The sequence below is a fragment of the Phocoena sinus genome, chromosome 8 (assembly GCF_008692025.1).
Source record: "Phocoena sinus isolate mPhoSin1 chromosome 8, mPhoSin1.pri, whole genome shotgun sequence".
In the NCBI taxonomy this organism is placed as follows: Eukaryota; Metazoa; Chordata; class Mammalia; order Artiodactyla; family Phocoenidae; genus Phocoena; species Phocoena sinus.
In genome coordinates, this window is record NC_045770.1 from 46,991,188 (window position 1) to 47,012,404 (window position 21,217).

The following is a 21,217-nucleotide window of genomic DNA, read 5'->3' on the forward strand; positions in this document are numbered from 1 at the left end:
AGGGTTTAAAATTTAATTGAAGGGGTAAATGATGTATACTTGGAAAAATTAGAGAATAAATACTAAGAACTGTGAACAGTGAGGTCCAAACAAGTATTATGGAGGATCAAAGTAGAGAAAGATTGGTGTGATCTTGAATCATCCAGCAGGGAGGATTTCACTGAGGGGCACTGGAGTGAGACCAATAATATAATCCCTGGAATGGAGTTAGGGCCTTATAGGTCCAGGGAAATCACATGAGCTGTAAACAATATTTTCAAACAAATGAAATGCCATCCCTCTGTCTCCTTCCTCTTCCATAACAATGCTATAAAGGTTCCTACTGTTACTTAGTTGTTTTTTTTTTTTTTTTATCCATGAGGGAACTGTGATGTGTGTGTGTGAATGTCATTAATAGCGCTCTTTTCCTCTACCTGACTGTGGAATCAGCTGAGAGACAGATATAAGAATCAGCTGAGAGACAGATATAGGATTCAGGTTAAAATAGTGAATAAATTCAGATTAAAATAACTGAAGATTAAAATAGCAGCTTTATTAGTGGTGAAAAGCTAAATGGGAAGATATGGCTTTGATATGTGACCAAATATCTTCCAATCTGATATACATTTCACCCCCAAATTGGGTAGACTTACTCATCTAGACATGGGTCCACTGGAGACAGCAGGCCTCCCTAAGCAGGCCCAGGCCCCTTACCATTTAGCAGAGACAGACCAGACACGAGGCCTCTGCAGGCAGGCAGATCCAAACAGGTGAAGGCTATGCACAGGACTAGAGTGTGTAGGGTGCAGAATTCAAGGAGGCCTGCATTCTCAGGCTCATGACCATGTCTGTCTCATGACCCTGAGTGTGAGCGCCTTCTTAAATTTTGTGCCCCAGATGCCTCCCTGGCCTCATACCATCCTGGCCCTAGCCAGCATGTCCATTTCTTTTTCCTGAACTCACCCATCAGGTAAATCCCTCCTCTTGCCCTAGGAAGAGTGATTGTGGAGGAAAAGAGAGGCCAGGGGGGTTACTCTAGTGGAGGTATCCGCACATGGAAGAAGGCTAGGGAAAAGGAGTTTCCCTTAAAAGAGATCATAGAGGGACTTCCCCGGTGGTCCAGTTGTTAAGGCTCCATGATTACCCTGCAGGGGGCACGGGTTCGATCCCCGGTTGGGGAACTAAGATATCACAGGCTGCGCGGCATGGCCAAAAAAAAAAGAAAGGGAGATCATAGAAGTAAAGCTTTTTGCCAAGGCCATACAACCAGTGGTAGCTAGAACCCAGGATTCTTGTTCCTCTTCATAAAAACAAAAAGATGATATGATGCAGCTTTGAGCATTAAACCCATTCACTAGAGCACTCAATTAACCAGGTCTTCTATTATTACTATTATTATTACTGTTATTATCATTTTGCTTTCACGACTCTTTTAGGTGACTTAAGCAAATTATATATGAAATTATATGTAAACTCATATAACATGTAGTAGATTGAATGGTGGCCCCCCAGAGATATGTCCATATTCTCTAACATATGAATGTGACCTTATTTGAAAAAAAGGTCTTTGCAGATGTAATTATATTAAGGATCTGGATATGAAATCATCCTTGATTACCTGTGTAGGCTCTAAATCCAAGGGTCCTTGTAAGAGCCACACAAAGGGGAGACACACAGAGAAGAGGAGAAAGCCATGTGAAAGTGGAGGCAGAATGAAGTTAACGCAGCCACAAGCCAAGGAACACATGGAGCCACCAGAAGCGGGAAGGGGCAAGGAAGCGTTCTCCCCTAGAGGCCTAGGAGGGAGTGCAGCCTTGCCAACACCTTGGTTTTGGACTTCTGGCCTCCAGAACTGTGAGAGAATAAATTTGTGTTGTTTTAAGCCACGAAATGTGTAGTAATTTATTACAGTCACCCTAGGAAACTAACACATAGGGCAGAGATATGTTTTTAAAGCCCTGTATTAGTTATCATTATCCCAAAACTTAGTGGCTTAAAACAATACCTCACACAGTTTCTGTGGATCAGGAATTTGGAAACGGCTTGGCTGGGTAATTCTGGCTCAGGGTCTCTCCTGGGGTTGCAATCAAGATGTTGGTCAGGGCTTCTGAAGACTTGGCTGTGGTGCCAGAGGATCTGCTTCCAAGATGGCCCACTCACAAAGCTGGCAAGTTCATGCAGGCTGGGGGCAGGAGGCCTGTGTTCTTTACCATGTTCACCTCTCCGTTAGACTGAGTGTTCTCATATCATGGTGATGGACTTCTGACAGAGTGAGTGAGCCAAGAGAGAGCAAAGTGAAGGCTGCAATAGTTTTTATGATCAATTCTGCAAAGACACATGCCATCATTTCCTCAATGTTCCCACGTAGGCCATTCCTGTTCATTGTGAGAGGGGACCATACAGGGACATGAATACCAGGAAGTGAGGATCACTGAAGTCCATCATGGAGGCTGGCTAAAACAGGTCCCAAATTTTTCAGGGTATTTAGGGAACCAGAATATTTCCTATATAGCCACTTGAACCATCTATATTTGAAGCCATAATGATAAACTATACAAAATACTCTTTGGAGTGATGAACTTGAGTTACTACAAGTTATTTAAATATTCAGTTCAGTTCACTTTCCTACTTTAGGTTGAACCATATGAAATTTGTGATTTTTTGTGGGTAAATAATTATCCAATATCAGCAATTTCATGTTTTCAACCCACTACTTATAAAGGTAGGACTATGAACTAAGATACCTTAGATCAATTTTTAAGCAGTTATACATATAAAAACACTTTTCTTTCAAACAATTATTTAACCATCAGTTTAAATGAACTAGAATAAACTATTCTTCAAACACTCTGGTTATTTGAAATGTTACTATAGAATTGATGTCCCCATAGAGTTTTCTGTCCATGAGCCAAAGGGTCTGTGAGGGCATTGTATCAGAGTGACTTCATAAAAAGTAATTTAACATCTCTGGGACCAATTTTCCTCATCCATAAATGAAAGAATTTGACTAGATGACATCTAGGCTGACTTTCTGTTTAGAAATGTTCAATAAGTCTTTATATGCTACGCTTGAGCCACTACCAGTTCCTTTCTCAAACTCACAGTAAGACAAATTGCATATTTAATAGGGTTGTAGGAAAGTCTTTAACTAAATATGTTTATTCATTAATATGTAATATTAATAGTTAAACTCAAGATCCCTAATTTTTTCAGAAGTCCAGAGAGTCCTCCCTCCTCCTTTGCTCTCTAGAAAGCATAGACTGCCCTTCAGTAAATCAATTTTCTTAATTTGACTTGCTATATTTGACAACATTTTTTGGGTTCACATATTTTCTCTTGTGCCAAGTGCTGCATTTTTCATTTCCCACAGAATCAGGACAAACTGTACATCCCCTGCTGTGTCCAGGGCAGATCTGGCTAAATGTCAACTATGTTAATTGGTATAGAGAAAACAGCAGCCCTATTTTTATCTGATTAAAAATCCCCACAAACATTCTCCGCTAAAGTAAAGCTATGTCAGTACAAAGTGATTTAGTTACAATGTCAAGTTTGGCAGATGTATCCCTCCTGTCTTCATTTTACTGTAGCAGGCAGAATGCTGCTGTTTCCTGAAAGCTTTCAGTATCTAAAATTTTAATCCTACTTTTGGAGGCTCAGAACTTGGTACTCAAAACTTTCGGTGGCCTGCCAATTGGAATAAAATATCTTCTCTTTACAGTGATACTTTTAAACAAAAAATTTATAGGACAATCTATAGATCGTAATTTAAAAGGCAGTTTAAAATATTTTATTATACTTTTTAAAAGTCTCCACGTTAAAAGTTGCCCCAGGATGAGAAGATTATGTAATATAATTGCTTCAGTCAGTTGGAGTGTGGGAGGTGTGGGTGTAAAAGAATAAAAGGTAATGAACTTTGATAAATTTATATGAGCTACAACAAAGTACCAGAGAAAATTTAATTTTATTGGAGGGTGGCTATATCTTCAGTGCTCCTTTAAAATTGTATGCTGCCTCTTTAATGTTGGAATTCCCTAGGACTTCATCTCACTCCTGGGAGCTCACTCCTAGGTAGACTTCATACACTCCGTGATTTCACCAACTGCACAACTTGTACACTCATATCGTTTGGGCCTGTCTCTCCAGCTTACTGAAAGCCACATTACTATCCCTTGGTATATTTTGGGTGTCTCATGAGCACTTCAAAATCCCCTCTTCTGGTCTCTGGTCCCAAATATAAGGAGCTTAGAAGTCAGCACTCTGTCACAACAACAGGTAAAAAGCTGAACAAACTGAAAAATGAACTCTTCATACATTTGTCAGAGAAGTGAGGTCACAGAGCAAACTGTCCCTAAAATTGGAGAGACACACAGGTGAACACAGTGAATCACAATTTGCTGGAGCAGAAACCCACAAGCAGAAACCTCCACAGGAACCAGTACCAGCGTAGGGAAACCTAAACTATAATTGACAAATTGCTGGTGGCTCAACACACCTTTCTCAATGGTGAAAAACTGAAACCATTTCCTCTAAGATCAGGAACAAGACAAGATTGCACACTCTGACCACTATTATTCAACGTTGTCTTGGAAGTTTTAGCCACAGCAATCAGAGAGGAAAAAGAAATAAGAGGAATCCAAATCAGAAAAGAAGTAAAGCTGTCACTGTTTGCTCTGATGACATGATACTATATATATAGAATCCTAAATATGCTACCAGAAAACTACTAAATATAATCAATGAATTTGGTAGAGTAGCAGGATACACAATTAATGCACAGAAATCTCTTGCATTCCTATACACTAATGATGAAAAACCTGAAAGAGAAATTAAGGAAACACTCCCATTTACCATTGCAACAAAAAGAATAAAATACCTAGGAATAAACCTACCTAAGGAGACAAAAGACCTGTATGCAGAAAACTATAAGACACTGATGAAAGAAATTAAAGATGACACAAACAGACACAAACAGCTATACCATGTTCTTGGATTGAAAGAATCAACATTGTGAAAATGACCATCCTACCTAAAGCAATCTACAGATTCAGTGCAATCCCTATCAAACTACCAATGGCATTTTTCAGAGAACTAGAACAAAAAATTTCACAATTTGTATGGAAACACAAAAGACTCCAAAGAGCCAAAGCAATCTTGAGAAAGAAAAATGGAGCTGGAGGAATCAGGCTCCCTGACTTCATTTCTATACTACAAAGCTACAGTAATCAAGACAGTATGATACTGGCACAGAAACAGAAATATAGATCACTGGAACAGGATAGAAAGCCCAGAGATAAATCCACGCACCTATGGTCACCTTATTTTTGATAAAGGAGGCAAGAATATATAATGGAGAAAAGACAGCCTCTTCAATAAGTGGTGCTGGGAAAACTGGACAGCTACATGTAAAAGAATGAAATTACAACACTCTCTAACACCATACACAAAAATAAACTTGAAATGGATTAGAGACCTAGATGTAAGGCCAGACACTATCAAACTCTTAGAGGAAAACATAGGCAGGAACACTCTATGACATAAATCACAGAAAGATCCTTTTTGACCCACCTCCTAGAGAAATGGAAATAAAAACAAAAATAAACAAATGGGACTTAATGAAACTTAAAAGCTTTTGCACAGCAAAGGAAACCATAAAGAAGATGAAAAGACAACCCTCAGAATGGGAGAAAATATTTGCAATGAAGAAACTGACGAAGGATTAATCTCCAAAATTTACAAGCAGCTCATGCAGCTCAATATCAAAAAAACAAAGAACCCAATCCAAAAATGGGTAGAAGACCTAAATAGACATTTCTCCAAAGAAGGTGTACAGATTGCCAATAAACACATGCAAGGATGTTCAACATCACTAATCATTAGAGAAATGCAAATCAAAACCACAATGAGGGGCTTCCCTGGTGGCGCAGTGGTTGAGAGTCCACCTCCTGATGCAGGGGACATGGGTTCGTGCCCCAGTCTGGGAAGATCCCACATGCCGTGGAGTGGCTGGGCCCGTGAGCCATGGCTGCTGAGCCTGCGTGTCTGGAGCCTGTGCTCCACAATGGGAAAGGCCACAACAGTGAGAGGCCCACATACCGCAAAAAAAAAACAAAAAAAACCACACAATGAGGTATCACCTCACACCAGTCAGAATGGGCATCATCAGAAAATCTACAAACAATAAATGCTGGAGAGGGTGTGGAGAAAAGGGAACCCTCTTGCACTGCTGGTGGGAATGTAAATTGATACAGTCACTATGGAGAACAGTATGGAGGTTCCTTAAAAAACTAAAACTAGAACTACCATACGACCCAGCAATCCCACTATTGGGCATATACCCTGAGAAAACCATAATTCAAAAAGAGTCATGTACCACAATGTTTATTGCAGCTCTGTTTACAATAGCCAGGACATGGAAGCAACCTAAGTGTCCATCGAAAGATGAATGGATAAAGAAGATGTGGCACATATATACAATGGAACATTACTCAGCCATAAAAAGAAATGAAATTGAGTTATTTGTAGTGAGGTGAATGGACCTAGAGTCTGTCATACAGAGTGAAGTAAGTCAGAAAGAGAAAGACAAATACCATATGCTAACACATATATATGGAATCTAAAATTTAAAAAAAAATTGGTTCTGAAGAACCTAAGGGCAGGACAGGAATAAAGATGTAGACGTAGAGAACAGACTTGAGGACATGGGGTGGGGGGAAGGGTAAGCTGGGATGAAGTGAGAGAGTGACATGGACATATATACACTACCAAATGTAAAATAGATAGCTAGTGGGAAGCAGCCACATAGCACAGGGAGATCAGCTCTGTGCTTTGTGACCACCTAGAGGGGTGAAATAGGGAGGGTGGGAGGGAGATGCAAGAGGGAGGAGATATGGGGATATATGTATATGCATAGCTGATTCACTTTGTTATAAAGCAGAAACTAACACACCATTGTAAAGCAATTATACTCTAATAAAGATGCTAAAAAAAAATGGTGGTGTCTCAAGTGTGGACAAGTCTGAGAGTTAAAATCTCCAAGGGAACTCAGCAATAAGGGGCCCCCCATTTCTGTGAGTTTTACTTCTAGGAGCCCCTCCAGGCCCTCACAGCAAATACCAGAGAAAATTCCCCTGGTGTTTTCAGCAGAGGAAGGAGAAAATGAACCATTTTGAGATATACCAGAGCAGTCTGTTATTCTTAATAAGGTCTATCTTCAGGAGAAACTAGCAGAGTCTAACATGCTGGGTTTTATCAGAGCCTAACCTACCTGGGGCAAGGGAAATACACAACTCCAGCCCCCTCTGGCCATCCTGTCCTACCTAAGGGGGGGAAAACTGAGAAACACTGGTAAAGTTCACAGTCCATGGGCACAGGCTTACTAAAAGACTGAGACCCAAAATCATAGGACTAGAGCATGCTTTTCCTCCCCTGACACCTTAACACCACACCACAAAAGGCCTATTCACTGGAGTTTCTTTCACTCAGTACCTCACATCCGGATTTCAACAAGACAGTACAAGGAATACAAAAAGGTAAAAACACAATGTGAAGAGACTGAACAAGCATCAGACTAGAGTCAGATATGGCAGGGATGCTGGAATTATCAGACTGGGGACTATGATTAAACAACTATGATTCAAATGTTAAGGGATCTAATGGAAGAAGTAGATGACATGCAAGAACAGATGGATAATGTAGGCAGAGAGATGGAAACACTATGAAAGAATAAAAAAGAAATGCAAAAACACTGTAAGAGAAATGAAGAATGCTTTTTTTTTTGGTACACGGGCCTCTCACTATTGTGACCTCTCCCATTGCAGAGCACAGGCTCCGGATGTGCAGTCTCAGTGGCCATGGCTCACGGGTCCAGCCGCTCTGCGGCATGTGGGATCTTCCTGGACCAGGGTACAAACCTGTGTCCCCTGCATTGGCAGATGGACTTCTCAATCACTGCGCCACCAGGGAAGCCCCGAAGAATGCTTTTGATGGGCTCATCAATAGACTGGAAATGGCAGAGGAAAGCCCATAACTGGATTCTGAGCTTGAGGATATACTAATAGAAACTTGCAAAACTGAAAAGCAAAGAGAGAAAAGACTGAAAGAACAAAACAGAATATCCAACAACTGTGGGACAACTACAAAAGGTATAACATGTGTAACAGGAATACCAGAAGGAAAAGAAAGAGCTAAAGGAATAGAAGCATTATTTGAAGCAATAATGCCTGAGAATGTCCCCAAATTATTGTTAGACACGAAACTACAGATCCAGGAAGCTCAGAGAACACCAAGCAGGATATATGCCAAATAAAAAACAATAAAACAAAACAAAAGCTACATCATGCCATATCATATCCAAACTTCAGAAAATCAAAGATAGAGAAAAAAATTTTGAAAGAAGCCAGAGGAAAAAACACCTTACCTATAGAGGAGCAAAGATAAGAATTACATCTGACTTCTCAGAAACCACATGAGCAAGAAGAGAGTGGGGTAAAATATTTAAAGTGTGGAGATTAAAAAAAAACAAAACTGGGCTTCCCTGGTGGCGCAGTGGTTGAGAGTCCACCTGCCGATGCAGGGGACATGGGTTCGTGCCCCGGTCTGGGAAGATCCCACATGCCACGGAGGGGCTGGGCCTGTGAGCCATGGCCGCTGAGCCTGCGCGTCCGGAGCCTGTGCTCCGCAATGGGAGAAGCCACAGCAGTGAGAGGCCCGTGTACCGAAAAAAAAAAAAACTATCTAATGAAGGAAGACAAGAAAAGGAATTAAAAGATATACAGTCTGGGAAGGAAGAAATAAAAATATTTTTGTTTGCAGATGACACAATTGTCTATATAGAAAATCTGAAAGAATCAACAAAAAAGAAAAAACCTTCTGGACCTAATAAGTGATTACAGTAAGTCTGTAGAATACAAGGCCAATAAACAAAAGTCAGCTACCTTCCTACATTCCAGCAACAGAGAAGCAGAATTTGATATTGAAAACACATTATCATTTACATTAGCACTTAGAAAAGTGAAATACTTAGGTACAGATCTAACAAAATATGTATAATGTTGATATGAGGAAAACCACAAAACTCTAGTGAAAGATATTTTTTTAAAAACCTAAATAAATAGATAGTCCACATTCATAAATAGGAAGACTCAGTATTGTCAAGATTTTAGTTTTTCCTAACTTGATCTATAGATTCCTTTCAATCCCAATCCAAATCCCAGCAACTTATTTTGTGGACAATGACAAACTGATTCTAAAGTTTATATGGAGAAGTAAAAAACCCAGAAAGTCAACTCAATGTAGAAGGAGAAGAACAAGGATGGAGAACTGACACTACCCAACTTCAAGACTTACTATAACACTACAGTCATCAAGACAGTGTGGTATTGGCTAAAGAATAGTCAGATAGGTCAATGGAACAGAATGGTGAGCCCAGAAATACAGCCACATAAACATAGTTAACTGATCTGTGACAAAGGCACAAAAGCAATACAATGGAGCAAAAATAGTCTTCTGTATAAATGGTACTGGAATACATCCACATGCAAAAACAAAAAGACCTAGACACAGACCTTATACCTGCCACAAAAATTAACTCAAAATGAATCATAGCCCTGAATGTAAAATGCAAAACTATAAAACTCATAGGAGATAACATAGGAGGAAACCTAGATAACCTTGGGTATGGCAATGAGTTTTTAGATACAACACCAAAGGCATCATCGACGAGAGAAAAAAAAATTGATAAGCTGGAATTCATTAAATAAAAAACTTATGCTCTGCAAAAGACAATGTCAAGAGAAAGAAGTCAAGCGACAGGTTGGGAGAAAATATTTGCAAAAGACACATCTGATTAAAGGACTTATTCAAAGTATACAAAAAACTTTAAAAACTGAACAATAAGAAATCAAACAACCCACTTAAAAAATGGGCAAAACACCAGAACAGGTACATCATCAGAGAAGATACACAGATAGCAAGTAAGCATATGAAAAGATGTTAAACATCGTATGTCATTAGGGAATTACAAATTAAAACAACAAAGAGATACCTCTATACACCTATTATAATGGCCAAAATTCGGAACAATGAAAACACTAAATGCTGGTGAGGATGTAGAGTAACAGGAACTCTCATTCATTGCTGGTGGGAATGGTACAGACACTTTGGAAGACAGTTTGGCAGTTTCTTACAAAACTAACCATACTAATACCATACAATCCAGCAATCGTGCTCCTTGGTATTTACCCAAATGAATTGAAAACTTATGTCTATACAAAATACAAAAACCAGTATACAGATGTTTATAGAACTTTATTTATAATTACCAAAACTTGGAAACAACCAAGATGTCCTTCAGTAGGTGAATGAAAAAGTACCTTGTGGTACATCTAGACCATGGGATATTACTCAGCACCAAAAAAGGGGAGCTATCAAGCCATGAAAAGACATAGGGGAACCTTAAATGCATATCACTAAGTGAAAGAAGCAACTCTGAAAAGGCTACATACCGTATGATGCCAACTATATGGCATTCTGGAAAAGGCAAAACTACAGTAAAAAGATCAGTGGTTGACAGAGGTTGGGGGCGGGGAGGAAGGGATAAAAAAGGAGAGCACAAAAATGTTTAGGGCAGAAACTTCTCTTTATGATACTACAGCGGTGGATACTTGTTATTATACAGTTGTCCAAACCTACAGAATGTACACCACCAAGAGTGAACACTAAAGTAAACTTTAGACTTGGGATAATAATGATGTGTCAGTGTAGGCTCATCGGTTGTAACAGATGTACCGCTGTGGACATCGACAGTGAGGGAGTTTGTGCATGTGTGGGGACAGAGGTGTATGGGGACTGTCTGTACTCTCTACTCCGTTTTGCTGTGAACCTAAAACTGCTCTTAAAATATCAATTTTATTAGTTAAAAAATAAATTATATCCAAATTGAATGCATCATTCTCTCCCTGCGATCTTCCCAACTTCCTCTCCCTCTAGGTTCCTCCTTTTCAGTAACTGGAATCATGATGTATCCAGATGAACCCCATCAGAAACCTAGGAATCAACCTTTACTTTGTGTTCTCCCTTGCATAGTTCATGCAATCTCTTCATCAAGTTCTATGCATTTTCCCTCATATCTCTAGAATCTATCTCCTTCTTCCCCTCTCTAATGCCACTGCCACAATGCCCTCTACCCACCAACCAGTTTTCCCTTGATCTACCCTTGGGCTAAGTGTTATGAACAAGTACAACTATTTTTATAAGCTTTTTGTTTTCTAATCTATCAGACTTCTGTAAATCAGGCCCAGTGCAGACCATAAAATGCAAAGCTTAGCTGTTCAGAACTTTCTTGATAACTTTTCTCATAACAAGGCTTCAATTAAATTTAAAACCAAAGCATTACCCAGGTAGAGAATGAGGAAAGAGATGGAATAATGGTTTATGGCTTTGGGACATCTTTTAATGTATTAATCGAACTAAGAAAATGAAAGGGACACAAAGGTCAGTTAGACCTCCATCCAATTCCTGTGATTCTAATATTTCAGTGCATTCCCTTTGCCTTCAGGACAATATCCAGATTCCTAAACACAGCATACAAGGTTCTTCATGACCTGCCTACTATCTTCATTCCAGCTTCATCTGCCCCTATTGTGCATTCACCCACTTGTTCAGGCCAAAATTTAGAAGTCATCCTTGTATAATCTCTTTCCCTTGAGCCACTGTCCTTAGAGTCTCTCCCCACCATTTGAGCCACCAGCAAATTCTGTTGATTCTACATTAAAAATATACCTAAATCTATCTACTGTTCATTTCCATGCCTTCCACTCTAATCCAAGTCACTGTCACTGACTGCTCTTCTTGTCTAAAGCAATTCCTTCCTAATTTCCCTGCTTCTATCTTGCTCTAAACTCCGTTCTCCACACAGCAAGAATGTACATAAAAAAAAAATATATATATATATATATTTTTTGAGATCCATCTGATGACTTCTCATCTCACTTAGAATAAAATCCAAATTCCTGCCAAAGTTCTCTGCATTAGTTTCCTATTGCTACTGTAACAAAATTACCACAAACTCAGTGACTTGCATAATAGAAATTTATTCTGTTGTCTTGTTTTAGATCTGTAACCTCCAGAATTCACTTCAAGGTGACAATAGGGCTGGTTCCTTATAAAGGCTCGAGAGACAACCCATTCCTTGTTTCTTGCAGCTTCTAGAGGTGACTGGCATTCCTTGGCTTGTGGTCACATCACTCCAATTTCTGTTTCTCCTGTCACATAGCCTTCTTCTCCCTCTGACCTCCTCTTTCCCTCTATAAGGACCCTTTACATCAGGCCCACCCAGATAATAATCTCTCCATCCTCAATCTTATCTGCTACATCCTTTTTACCATGTAAGATAACAAATTCACAGGTTCTGGGAATTAGGACATGGACACCTCTGTGGGGCATATGATTAAGTCTGCCACATTCCATACAAAGATCATGAGAAAAATATTTCATCATAAAAACATGGATTTGTTAAAGTTGCTAATAAGGGGAAGCATCACAGTAACAGAGTCTCAATAACGTCTCAAAAGGGGGTGGTAAGGGGAAGATATTTATAGGATTAACCATAGGCTGCCTTTGAGGTGGATATTAGTAGCCTAGGCAGGAATTGGTTAGAATTTGTAAAGTAATTGAATTACTAGAACCTATGAATCTGTGCAGAGTTACAGTTAAATCAGTTTATTTGTGGTCTTATATTGTTACAAATGGGCCTAAATAAGCTGGTGTTAAAACAATAAGAGCTTAAATAGTTTTTATTACATATCATGGAATGGTACAGTGGATCATTTCAGTTTTTGCTTCATTTCATTTTGCAAATCATTAGTTTTTGCTTCATTTCTCAGTCCCCATTCTTTTGGTCAATCTGCAGCCTAAGTCGAAAGAAAGACGATTATTTTCCTGGGGAGGTGATCAATCCAGATCTGCACTGCTATTTAGTAAGTTGCAATTACGTATTGAATTTTTCATGGTAGTCATATTGACCTCTATAAGTATCAGGCTTTCTTGTTCTTTTTGTTGGATGATCATTTGTAAATCATCTAGTGTTAGCAGTGGCTGTGCAGCAGCATTTAAGACTCTGAAGATCATATATCTGGTAACTGCTATGCAGACAGACACTAAGACAAAAATTATTAGAGTTTGAAAGGCATTTGAAAGCCATATTCTTAGATTTTGAAAACTGAACAATGAAAGCATGTGACAATCTATTTGGACTTTCCTTATGTAATCAAGTTTCTTTTGCCCTTTAATCTGGGTAGGGTTTATTCAACCTTACTAGTGTATGAGGAATACAGGTCTTGGGGATACCATGAGTAAAGGACACAGATAGCCATTAGCTATCTTGGACCTTAATCCTGAAGTGGGAGAAGAAAATAGCTGAGAAGATAAAGATGCAAACCCAAGGGGATACAGGTACAAAGAAGAACATGGCAACAAATGGGGTCTTGTTCCAGCTGTCTTGGTTGGAAACAGCTTACTTCATGCAGTCTTTAGTTGTTCCAAGGACCTAGGGCTGTCTTTTCTCATGGGACATCTACCTCTAGATGTTACCTAGATTCCTCAACATGCCTTATAAAGCCCTTCATAATCTGGTCATATCTCTGGGATCATTTCCTGAATCTTTCTCTCTTCACTCTCTCTTTGGTGGCCACACTGTCCTTACTGTTCCACAAACAAGTTAACCTTGTTCCTGTCTGAGAGACATTGTACTCATTGTTCCCTTTATGCAAAATGATCTCCCCAATATTTGCACCGCTGACTCCCACAATCCACTCAGGTCACATGTCACCTTCTTAGAAAGGCTTTCCCTTGTCATCATCCAATTTAAAGTCCTCTCGATTCTTTTACCTTGCTTAATTTTTCTTCATAGCGCTCTTCTCTCCCTGCATGTTTCATATTTATTTGTTGTATGCCCCACTTGAATATACACACCATTCAAGAAGGCAGAAAACGTTTCTATTTTGTTCACTGATGTGTGTTCAGGACCTAGAACACTATTCAGCATACGTAGGTGCTCAATAACTACTCGTTGATTGACTGAATAAATAAAAACCTCACATACACTATGTTTCAGCCGTATATAACAATTTGCAGTCCCCAAATGGCTCCTTCTTTTGCAGATGTGGTTTTCCTCTGCCTGCAATAACTTCTCTTTGATTCCTTCACAATTCCTAATCATCCTTCAAGAGTCTGTTTATGTGTCACTGTCCCTGATAAACCTTCGTTGATCCCATCAGGAAGAACTAGGTGTCATCTCTCTTTGTTCTAATAGTACTCTAGGCATACCTCTACCATATTACTTAATACAGCTGACCCTTGAACTAGGCAAGAGTTAGCCCCCATCTCCCACCCCACTGTCAAGTCAAAAATCCATGCATAGCTTTACAGTCCTACCTCTGCATCTGCAGATTCAACCACCAGGGATCATGTAGCACTATAGTATGTATTTATTGAAAAAAATCTACGTATAAGTGGACCTGCGCAGTTGAAATCCATGTTGTTCAACGGTTAATTGTACATTGCATTAACATTTTGTCTAATCTAACATTTTGTCTGCATCCTGAGACTCTAGTAGAGGGCTTTGCCCATAGTAAATTCTGAGCAAATGTTTGTTGAATGATTTTATTCATTGAGTGACAACTGTGTGTCAAGCACTGTACTAGTTTTTATGCACATTATTTTATTTTTAAAATTTTTATTGGGGTATAGTTGATTTACAATGTTGTTTTAGTTTCAGATGTACAGCACAGTGAATCAGTTATACATATACATATATCCACTCTTTTGTAGATTCTTTTCCCATGTAGGCCATTACAGAGTATTGAGTAGAGTTCCCTGTGCTATACAGTAGGTCCTTATTAGTTATCTATTTTATATATAGTAGTATGTGTCAATCCCAATCTTCCAGTCTATCCCTCCCCCACTCCTTACCCCCAGTAACCATAAGTTTATTTTCTACATCTGTAACTCTATTTCCATTTTGTAGATAAGTTCATTTGTACATAAATACAATGGAATATTACTCAGCCATAACAAAGGATGAAATAATGCCATTAGCAACAACATGTATGGACCTAGAGATTGTCATACTGAGTGAAGTAAGACAAAGACAAATATCACATGATATCGCTTATACATGGAATCTAAATAAAGGCTACAAATGTACATTATCTTAATCCTGATAAGAAATCTGTAAGATATATGCTACTACCCTTGTCTTACATACGATGAAACTGAATAACTTGCCCAGAGTTTCGAACCTAAGTGTGTCTGACTCCAAACTGGTATTTCTCCCATTGCCTCAAATGAATTAATAAATCTCCTTAATTTTAGTGATATTTACTGGTCAAAATTTAATATCCTAATTTTACCATTAACATTGAAACTCTGATCTTTTAGTTCAGTGTTGCATGCTCGAATACATTTTTACTTGATTCAGCCTCTTTATATTACAGAGAAGAATGGACCCCAGGTACCTTAACAGCACAGGTATCCTATTTTTATTCTGCTTCATAATTAGAGAGTTTTTGATGATGATTCAGGGTCAAGGTTTGGTTAGTCTTTCTTTTTAAGAGAAGGATTAAAGAGCTAGTCCACATGTCATCTTTCAAGAGGTATAAAAGGCCCAAATACATTGAAAGTCATATTGAAATTATAGAATTAATATACCTGGAAGAAAGGAAAATGTGGCAGGAATGAGTTAAAGATAGTAAGACAGTCTCACATATGGGAGAGAACCTGGTGGTCACCCTGATTTCTGTCTTTTCTGCATGCTAGGTGAAGCAGTGTGTATTAAAATTTTAATAAAGTTTTTAGAAGTACATAAAATAGTATCACGAGGATCTCAAGCAGTGAGAGCCCAAGCTCTAAAGTCAGACAGACCTGAGATCTAATCCTTGCTCCCCTACCTAATAGCTGAGCAAATTTAAGCAAGTTACTTAAATTTTCTTAAGCCTCAATTTCTTCATCAGTAAAATGGAGAGAAAAGAAGGGCATTAGGTAGGGTAGCTAATTACTACTATAACACACAGCATTAAAATTTTAGAGGCATAATTTAATAAAACAAGTAAAATCCAATACCGGTGTTCCTGGTCATGTAGTTCTCTGGGGCAGGATTCCTTCAAGGACTAATTTGGGGACCCATGCTTCTTCTATTTTGCAGTTTTGACTTCCTCTAGATTCTTTGAAATCTTCATTCAGCTGGTAGGTAGGGAAAGAAAGAGAATATGGCGCATGTGTAGGAGGTTTTAGAGGTTTTGTGGGCCAAAACTTAAACAGCTTTCATTGTTTCTGTCCACAGTCTATTGTGTATTGACCCCAACTAATCACAAGAGAGGCTGGGAAACATAGTATGTGTGCTCAGGAGAAAAGGAAACAGACTTTGGGGAATTCAGAGGTGTCTCTGCCACTTCAGGTCATGAGGTTGTCTTAGGGTTTAACTGAGATAATGCATGTAACGTGCTTAGCATAGGGTAAGTAATCAACACAGTTGCATGTAATTATTATTATCACAAGGGTGTATGCTGCGAGTCTGAATAAGGAAGTGAAGTCCTTGCTTGGAGGTTCTAGCAAGAGAGCTCAGCTACATTCAAAGAAAAGTCCTTACCTTTGTGTAAGGTTATATAAGATTATGATCTTTAACTGATTTGGCAGCATCAGGAAACATAAACATTGAAAGGTGAGGGATGAAGCGGTTGCCAAGTTGTTCATGTCAGCTTAGCTAACAGAATGTCAAAAGATTACAATTTAGATAACCTTAATGTCTAAGAAGAGTGGGTGTAGGGAACTGGTAGACTCTGGATTTGGGAGTGGGCTTAACTGAAATAATAAAGGGTAAAAATTCTGATCAATCTCCTCTTCCATATGCTTTTTCTCCCTCATTTTCTTAAAGTTACAGACATCATAAAGATTCTTCAGGTGCAGCGTATTTTCTTCTCCCCACTTATTTTTCTCCTCTGTTGCCATTTAAAATAGTGTAAGAACTCTGAGAACAGAGACCATGTTTGCGTCACACATTATTACATCAGCACCTAGCAATGCCTAGCACAGCGTATGCAGGCAAGAAGTATTTGTTGAATGAATTTAATATATATGGTAGTTGCTTCAAGTCTTGCCTAAAGAATCTAGATAAAGTAATGGAAAGACAATGAGTTTTTAAATCTTGCACTTGAGTATTTGTGGGATTCTGGGACTTCTAAGAATTTTTTTTTTAAGCAATAGAGAAAAATTATATAAGCATTTAATCTCTAAGACTTTTTTCTTCCCTGTATTAAGTGGCACAATACTTTTTAGAGTTATAGTAATGAGAACTAAATGAAAAAATTCACGTGGTGTTCCTAGCACATAGAAAGCATTCAAAAAACGGTTGTTCCCTCCCCTGTACCTCACACCTCTCTACAATATACTTTTTTTTTTTTTTACAATATACTTTTTAATTTAGGGGACCCTAACAATTGATTGACACTAATTTTTTACATATTTAGAAACTTCTAAAATACACCCTTGAAAAAAAGTACAGTGATATTTCTAACAGAAGCTAGTTTATTTATAAGGTGAACATGTCTACAGTTATTTGAATAATGGTGGTTTGTAAGAATCTCTTTGGTAAAAGTAATGGTGAAATACCTTCCTAGAATGTCATTCATAGTAGTGCAAAAAATACACGTTGCCTTCTGTGTGTTTAGGAATAACTTTTACATTTTCCCTAAAGATGAAATATTTAGCTACTGATTTAGCTCCTGTTGACCTCAGCAGGGGGTCTACCAATGCAGAAGCTCAGGCCACCTGGAACCCACAGGAACCCACAGAAGAATAGTAAGGAGGTCTTAAGAATTGGGTAACTCCACGGCCCAATGGACACAGGGCAGCAAACTCGGCACCAAACTGCAGATGGATTGCAGATGCACTGAAGGAAGTCATTACAGTTTTGAGAAATTTGGGGCTGGCTTGACACAGATGAAGCCTGCTGGTTTAAGCACTTTATGTTCTTGGCAAAAGCATGCTGTTGCAAATTTTCACCAGCCATAGTGAAAAAAAAAAGGGGGGAAAGGGAATGGGAGGAGACCACAAAATTCATGATGATACATAAAATGTTAACCATTAGCTTTGCATCTTTTGAGAGTCACCAGATTGAAGCACAGTATTTTGGACTTGGCTAGCAGATGGTGTACACAGACTTTCTGAGTATGTTAGCATTTCATTTGAAACTAGCAAGATTACATAGGACTATCATGGTAATTTAACATTCATGGAGATTTTCAAATTTATCCTTAAACTTGTGTTGAAAGTGGGGCATTTTAACATTTTAAAAGACATTGTGAAATAGACCTGGATCTCATAGAATAGATTCACAGGATATAATAATTCCTCTAAAATGCCCACAGGACAGTTTCAAGTGTCTTCTTTCCCTGAAAATCTGGCTTACGCAAGAGAAAAAGAGGCCAAAGAGAACAAAGACTAAACCAGGGGAGATGGCAGGTAGTGATGTCTGGATTCTCTGAATGGGACTTCTCCACTTACTACCTTCTCACTTCCTTCTATGGTCTGGACCTTTAATCACCACAGCAGTCAGCCTTGTAGGGTCAGCTAATCTCTGTTGACATCAGCGTACTACTTCCCTTTTCAAATTCCAGTGAAGCTATGTGTTTCCTGTCCTATTTGACACCCTAGAGAAAAAATACTGGCCCATTAGCATCCAAATTTAGACTGGCAGCAATGTGTCAAGTTTTCAGGGACGAGATAAACAAAAACAGGTGACATTTCCAAGCCTCTCAAGAAAAGGGGAAAAAACCCCCAACCCTTCTGGGGTAAGTAAGCAGGGAGAGCTTCAATACCCACTGTAGGCAGAGGCCTGCTGACAGCCTCCGAGAATGGGCCGACGGAAGCCTTTTCCTTTTCATTAAAGCCAGGAGGATGGTTTTGGGGGCCTCCCTAAACACATTCTTGATTCTGCTAGGAAAGCCCAAGCAGCTCTGACACCCCCTTGCTCAGGGGTAGCTGTGAAGGTAGCTGCACCTCCTCTGTGGGGAGCCGTTGGTTTCAACCACAGACACTAGGACACCCTTGTGGGGGGAGAAGGGAGAAGCCATACGTCCCTCGCCCCGCCTCCCCCCTCCCCCTCCGTGACCCCAGCGAGCCCAGCCTCGGGCGACCTGTTAGCAGGGAGCATCACGTGACGCGGCGGGCCGCGCACTGCCCCCGCGGGGGAGCCTCCTGTTGCGCCCGCCGGGCGGGTTCCATCACGTAACGCGCGGGCGCCGCCCCGCTCTTCCCTCGCCGAGCGAGGGAGGGCCTGCGTCGAAGAGGAAAGAGAAGGGAAAAGGGGCGGGAGACGGAGAAGGAGGGGCGGTGCCCGAGTCACGTGACCCGGGGCAGCCCGGAAAGCTCCGAGGAGGAGCCTGGCGCCGCCATTTTCCTGCAGCTGCCTGTCCCTTTTGCCCTGCCCGGCTTCAGCTGACCAGGGAGGGGGTGGGCTGAGCTGAGGCGGGGGCAGGGGAGTGCCCGATATCGTGCCTGACCCCGCGGGTGACAAGAGCCGGTTCTTTCTGGGCTGGGTGGCAGCGCGCGGCCCTGAGCCCCGCCCCAGGCCGGCAGGCGGAGAAGGAGCCGGTGGGGGTAGGGGGGGTGGGGGTCCTCCGGCGCTTGGGGGTCCCAGTCCCCGCCGGCTGCCGAGCGGGAGGGGTGGCGGAGGAGCCGCAGAGATGTCCGGCCAGAGCTTGACGGACCGAATCACCGCCGCCCAACACAGTGTCACCGGCTCCGCCGTGTCCAAGACAGTATGCAAGGCCACGACCCACGAGATCATGGGGCCCAAGAAAAAGCACCTGGACTGTGAGTGAAGCCGACCGCTGCCCCCGCGACCCGCGTCCTTCTCCCCATCTCTTTTCTTCCCCGCTTCAGCTGCCTCTTCCCTCCCTGCATCTTCTCTGGCGCGGCGGGTCCTGTGCTCATCCGAGCTGTGTTCTTTTTGCTTCCATCACACCTGCCTTCACGGCTTCCGTTCCCTGTCTAAAAATCCCTGACAAGCCACTCCCCTCCAGGTTCCTAGGGGACCCTGGCTTCTCTGCCCGGTGCTCCGCGATACACATTACAGCCGGCCAACTTGCCTCTCCACCTAGCCCCTCACCTCCCGGCCGCCTCTGTCTGCTGCAGCCTTCTACTCTTTCTTCCCACCCGTCCCGTGCTGCCTAGCCGCCCTCTCCTGAGCGTCTCCCCGCTTGCTCCCGGCCTCACCGCCCTATTGTTTCCCCACTAGCCGCCTTCGGGTTTCCGTAAACGCCGGGTTCCGTGGGCCCGGATCCCTGTTTCTCCGCAACCCTGAGGGCCGCCTCCCTTGAAGTGATTCCCACTTCCTTTGCTCCACTAGCCTCTTCTGTCCCTTCCTTTCCCGGTTTTCTCGTCCACCTCCCCCCCCCCCCCCCCCCCCCGCCCTTTGGGTTACCTTTCTTTGCCTCTGTATCTTAAGTTCCTTCGTCTCATTGTAAATATCATACTCAATATCCGACTTTTTTCCCCTGACTACTTTCTTCGTGGGCGTGAAAGTAAAGGGATTCTGTTAGTGTGGGGAAAGCTTTGTGGAACGCCGGGATTTTTAATCACCTCTGGTGGGGTTTAATCATTGTATTTTCATGCTTTTGACTGGGATAATTTGTGAATGTCAGTCACCCCCCCCCTTTTCTTTTTTCTAATGGGGATATGGAAAAGGGTTTGCTGATTTTGGTATCAGTTCCTAGAGCTGTTAAGCCTGGCGGTTTGAATTCAGAAGCTTGAGTGAAGCGTAGACTATTGGAATTCAAAATAGATTAATAATCAAATCTACAAATAACATACATCCTTTAAAAAACTGGTAAAAAGATATTTGGTGATGCTTGAGTTTGGACTCCGTTTTAATTTATGCTGGTTATCTTTTGAGGAACTAGTTTTTCTTAAACGCATGATATTACACCATTCACTAACTTAGCTACAATTACTAGAGCTAACTCCTCCCAACTTTTTCCAAACCTGGAAGCTACCTGTAATATCCTCCTTTTTTATTCCACTCCTTTACCTCAAGGTACAAAGATCAGTGGATTACTCAAGCTTTGACTCAATGGAGCTTTGACCTGAAACTTTTCAGGGAAACATAGGGAAAAAGGCATTGTAATAGATAAGTTCCTTTTTTAAATGGCTACTGGACACATAAGCCTGACTGACTTCATCCTAC

At 40.8% G+C, this 21,217-nt stretch overlaps 1 protein-coding gene and 1 long non-coding RNA gene across 17 annotated transcripts in view; one reads left to right on the forward strand and one right to left on the reverse strand.

The window, feature by feature from the left end:
• Window positions 1-567: 567 nt before the first annotated feature.
• On the reverse strand, window positions 568-21,101 carry LOC116758667. Its single transcript, XR_004351204.1, has 3 exons — window positions 19,839-21,101; window positions 16,096-16,215; window positions 568-2,354 (listed from the first exon to the last, which is right to left on the reverse strand). It is a non-coding gene; the product is annotated as an uncharacterized LOC116758667 (long non-coding RNA).
• The window catches only part of PICALM (phosphatidylinositol binding clathrin assembly protein), a 107,253-nt gene continuing 105,461 nt past the window's right edge, over window positions 19,426-21,217 (forward strand). For 4 of the 16 annotated variants that reach the window (XM_032641679.1, XM_032641680.1, XM_032641685.1 and 1 more), the window contains exon 1: window positions 19,470-19,845. In XM_032641679.1, the coding sequence (XP_032497570.1) occupies window positions 19,716-19,845 (130 nt within the window). In that variant the 5' untranslated portion in view covers window positions 19,470-19,715. Of the gene's footprint in view, window positions 19,846-21,217 lie in introns of all 16 variants that reach the window. The other 12 variants (XM_032641681.1, XM_032641689.1, XM_032641677.1 and 9 more) reach the window with 7 other exon arrangements.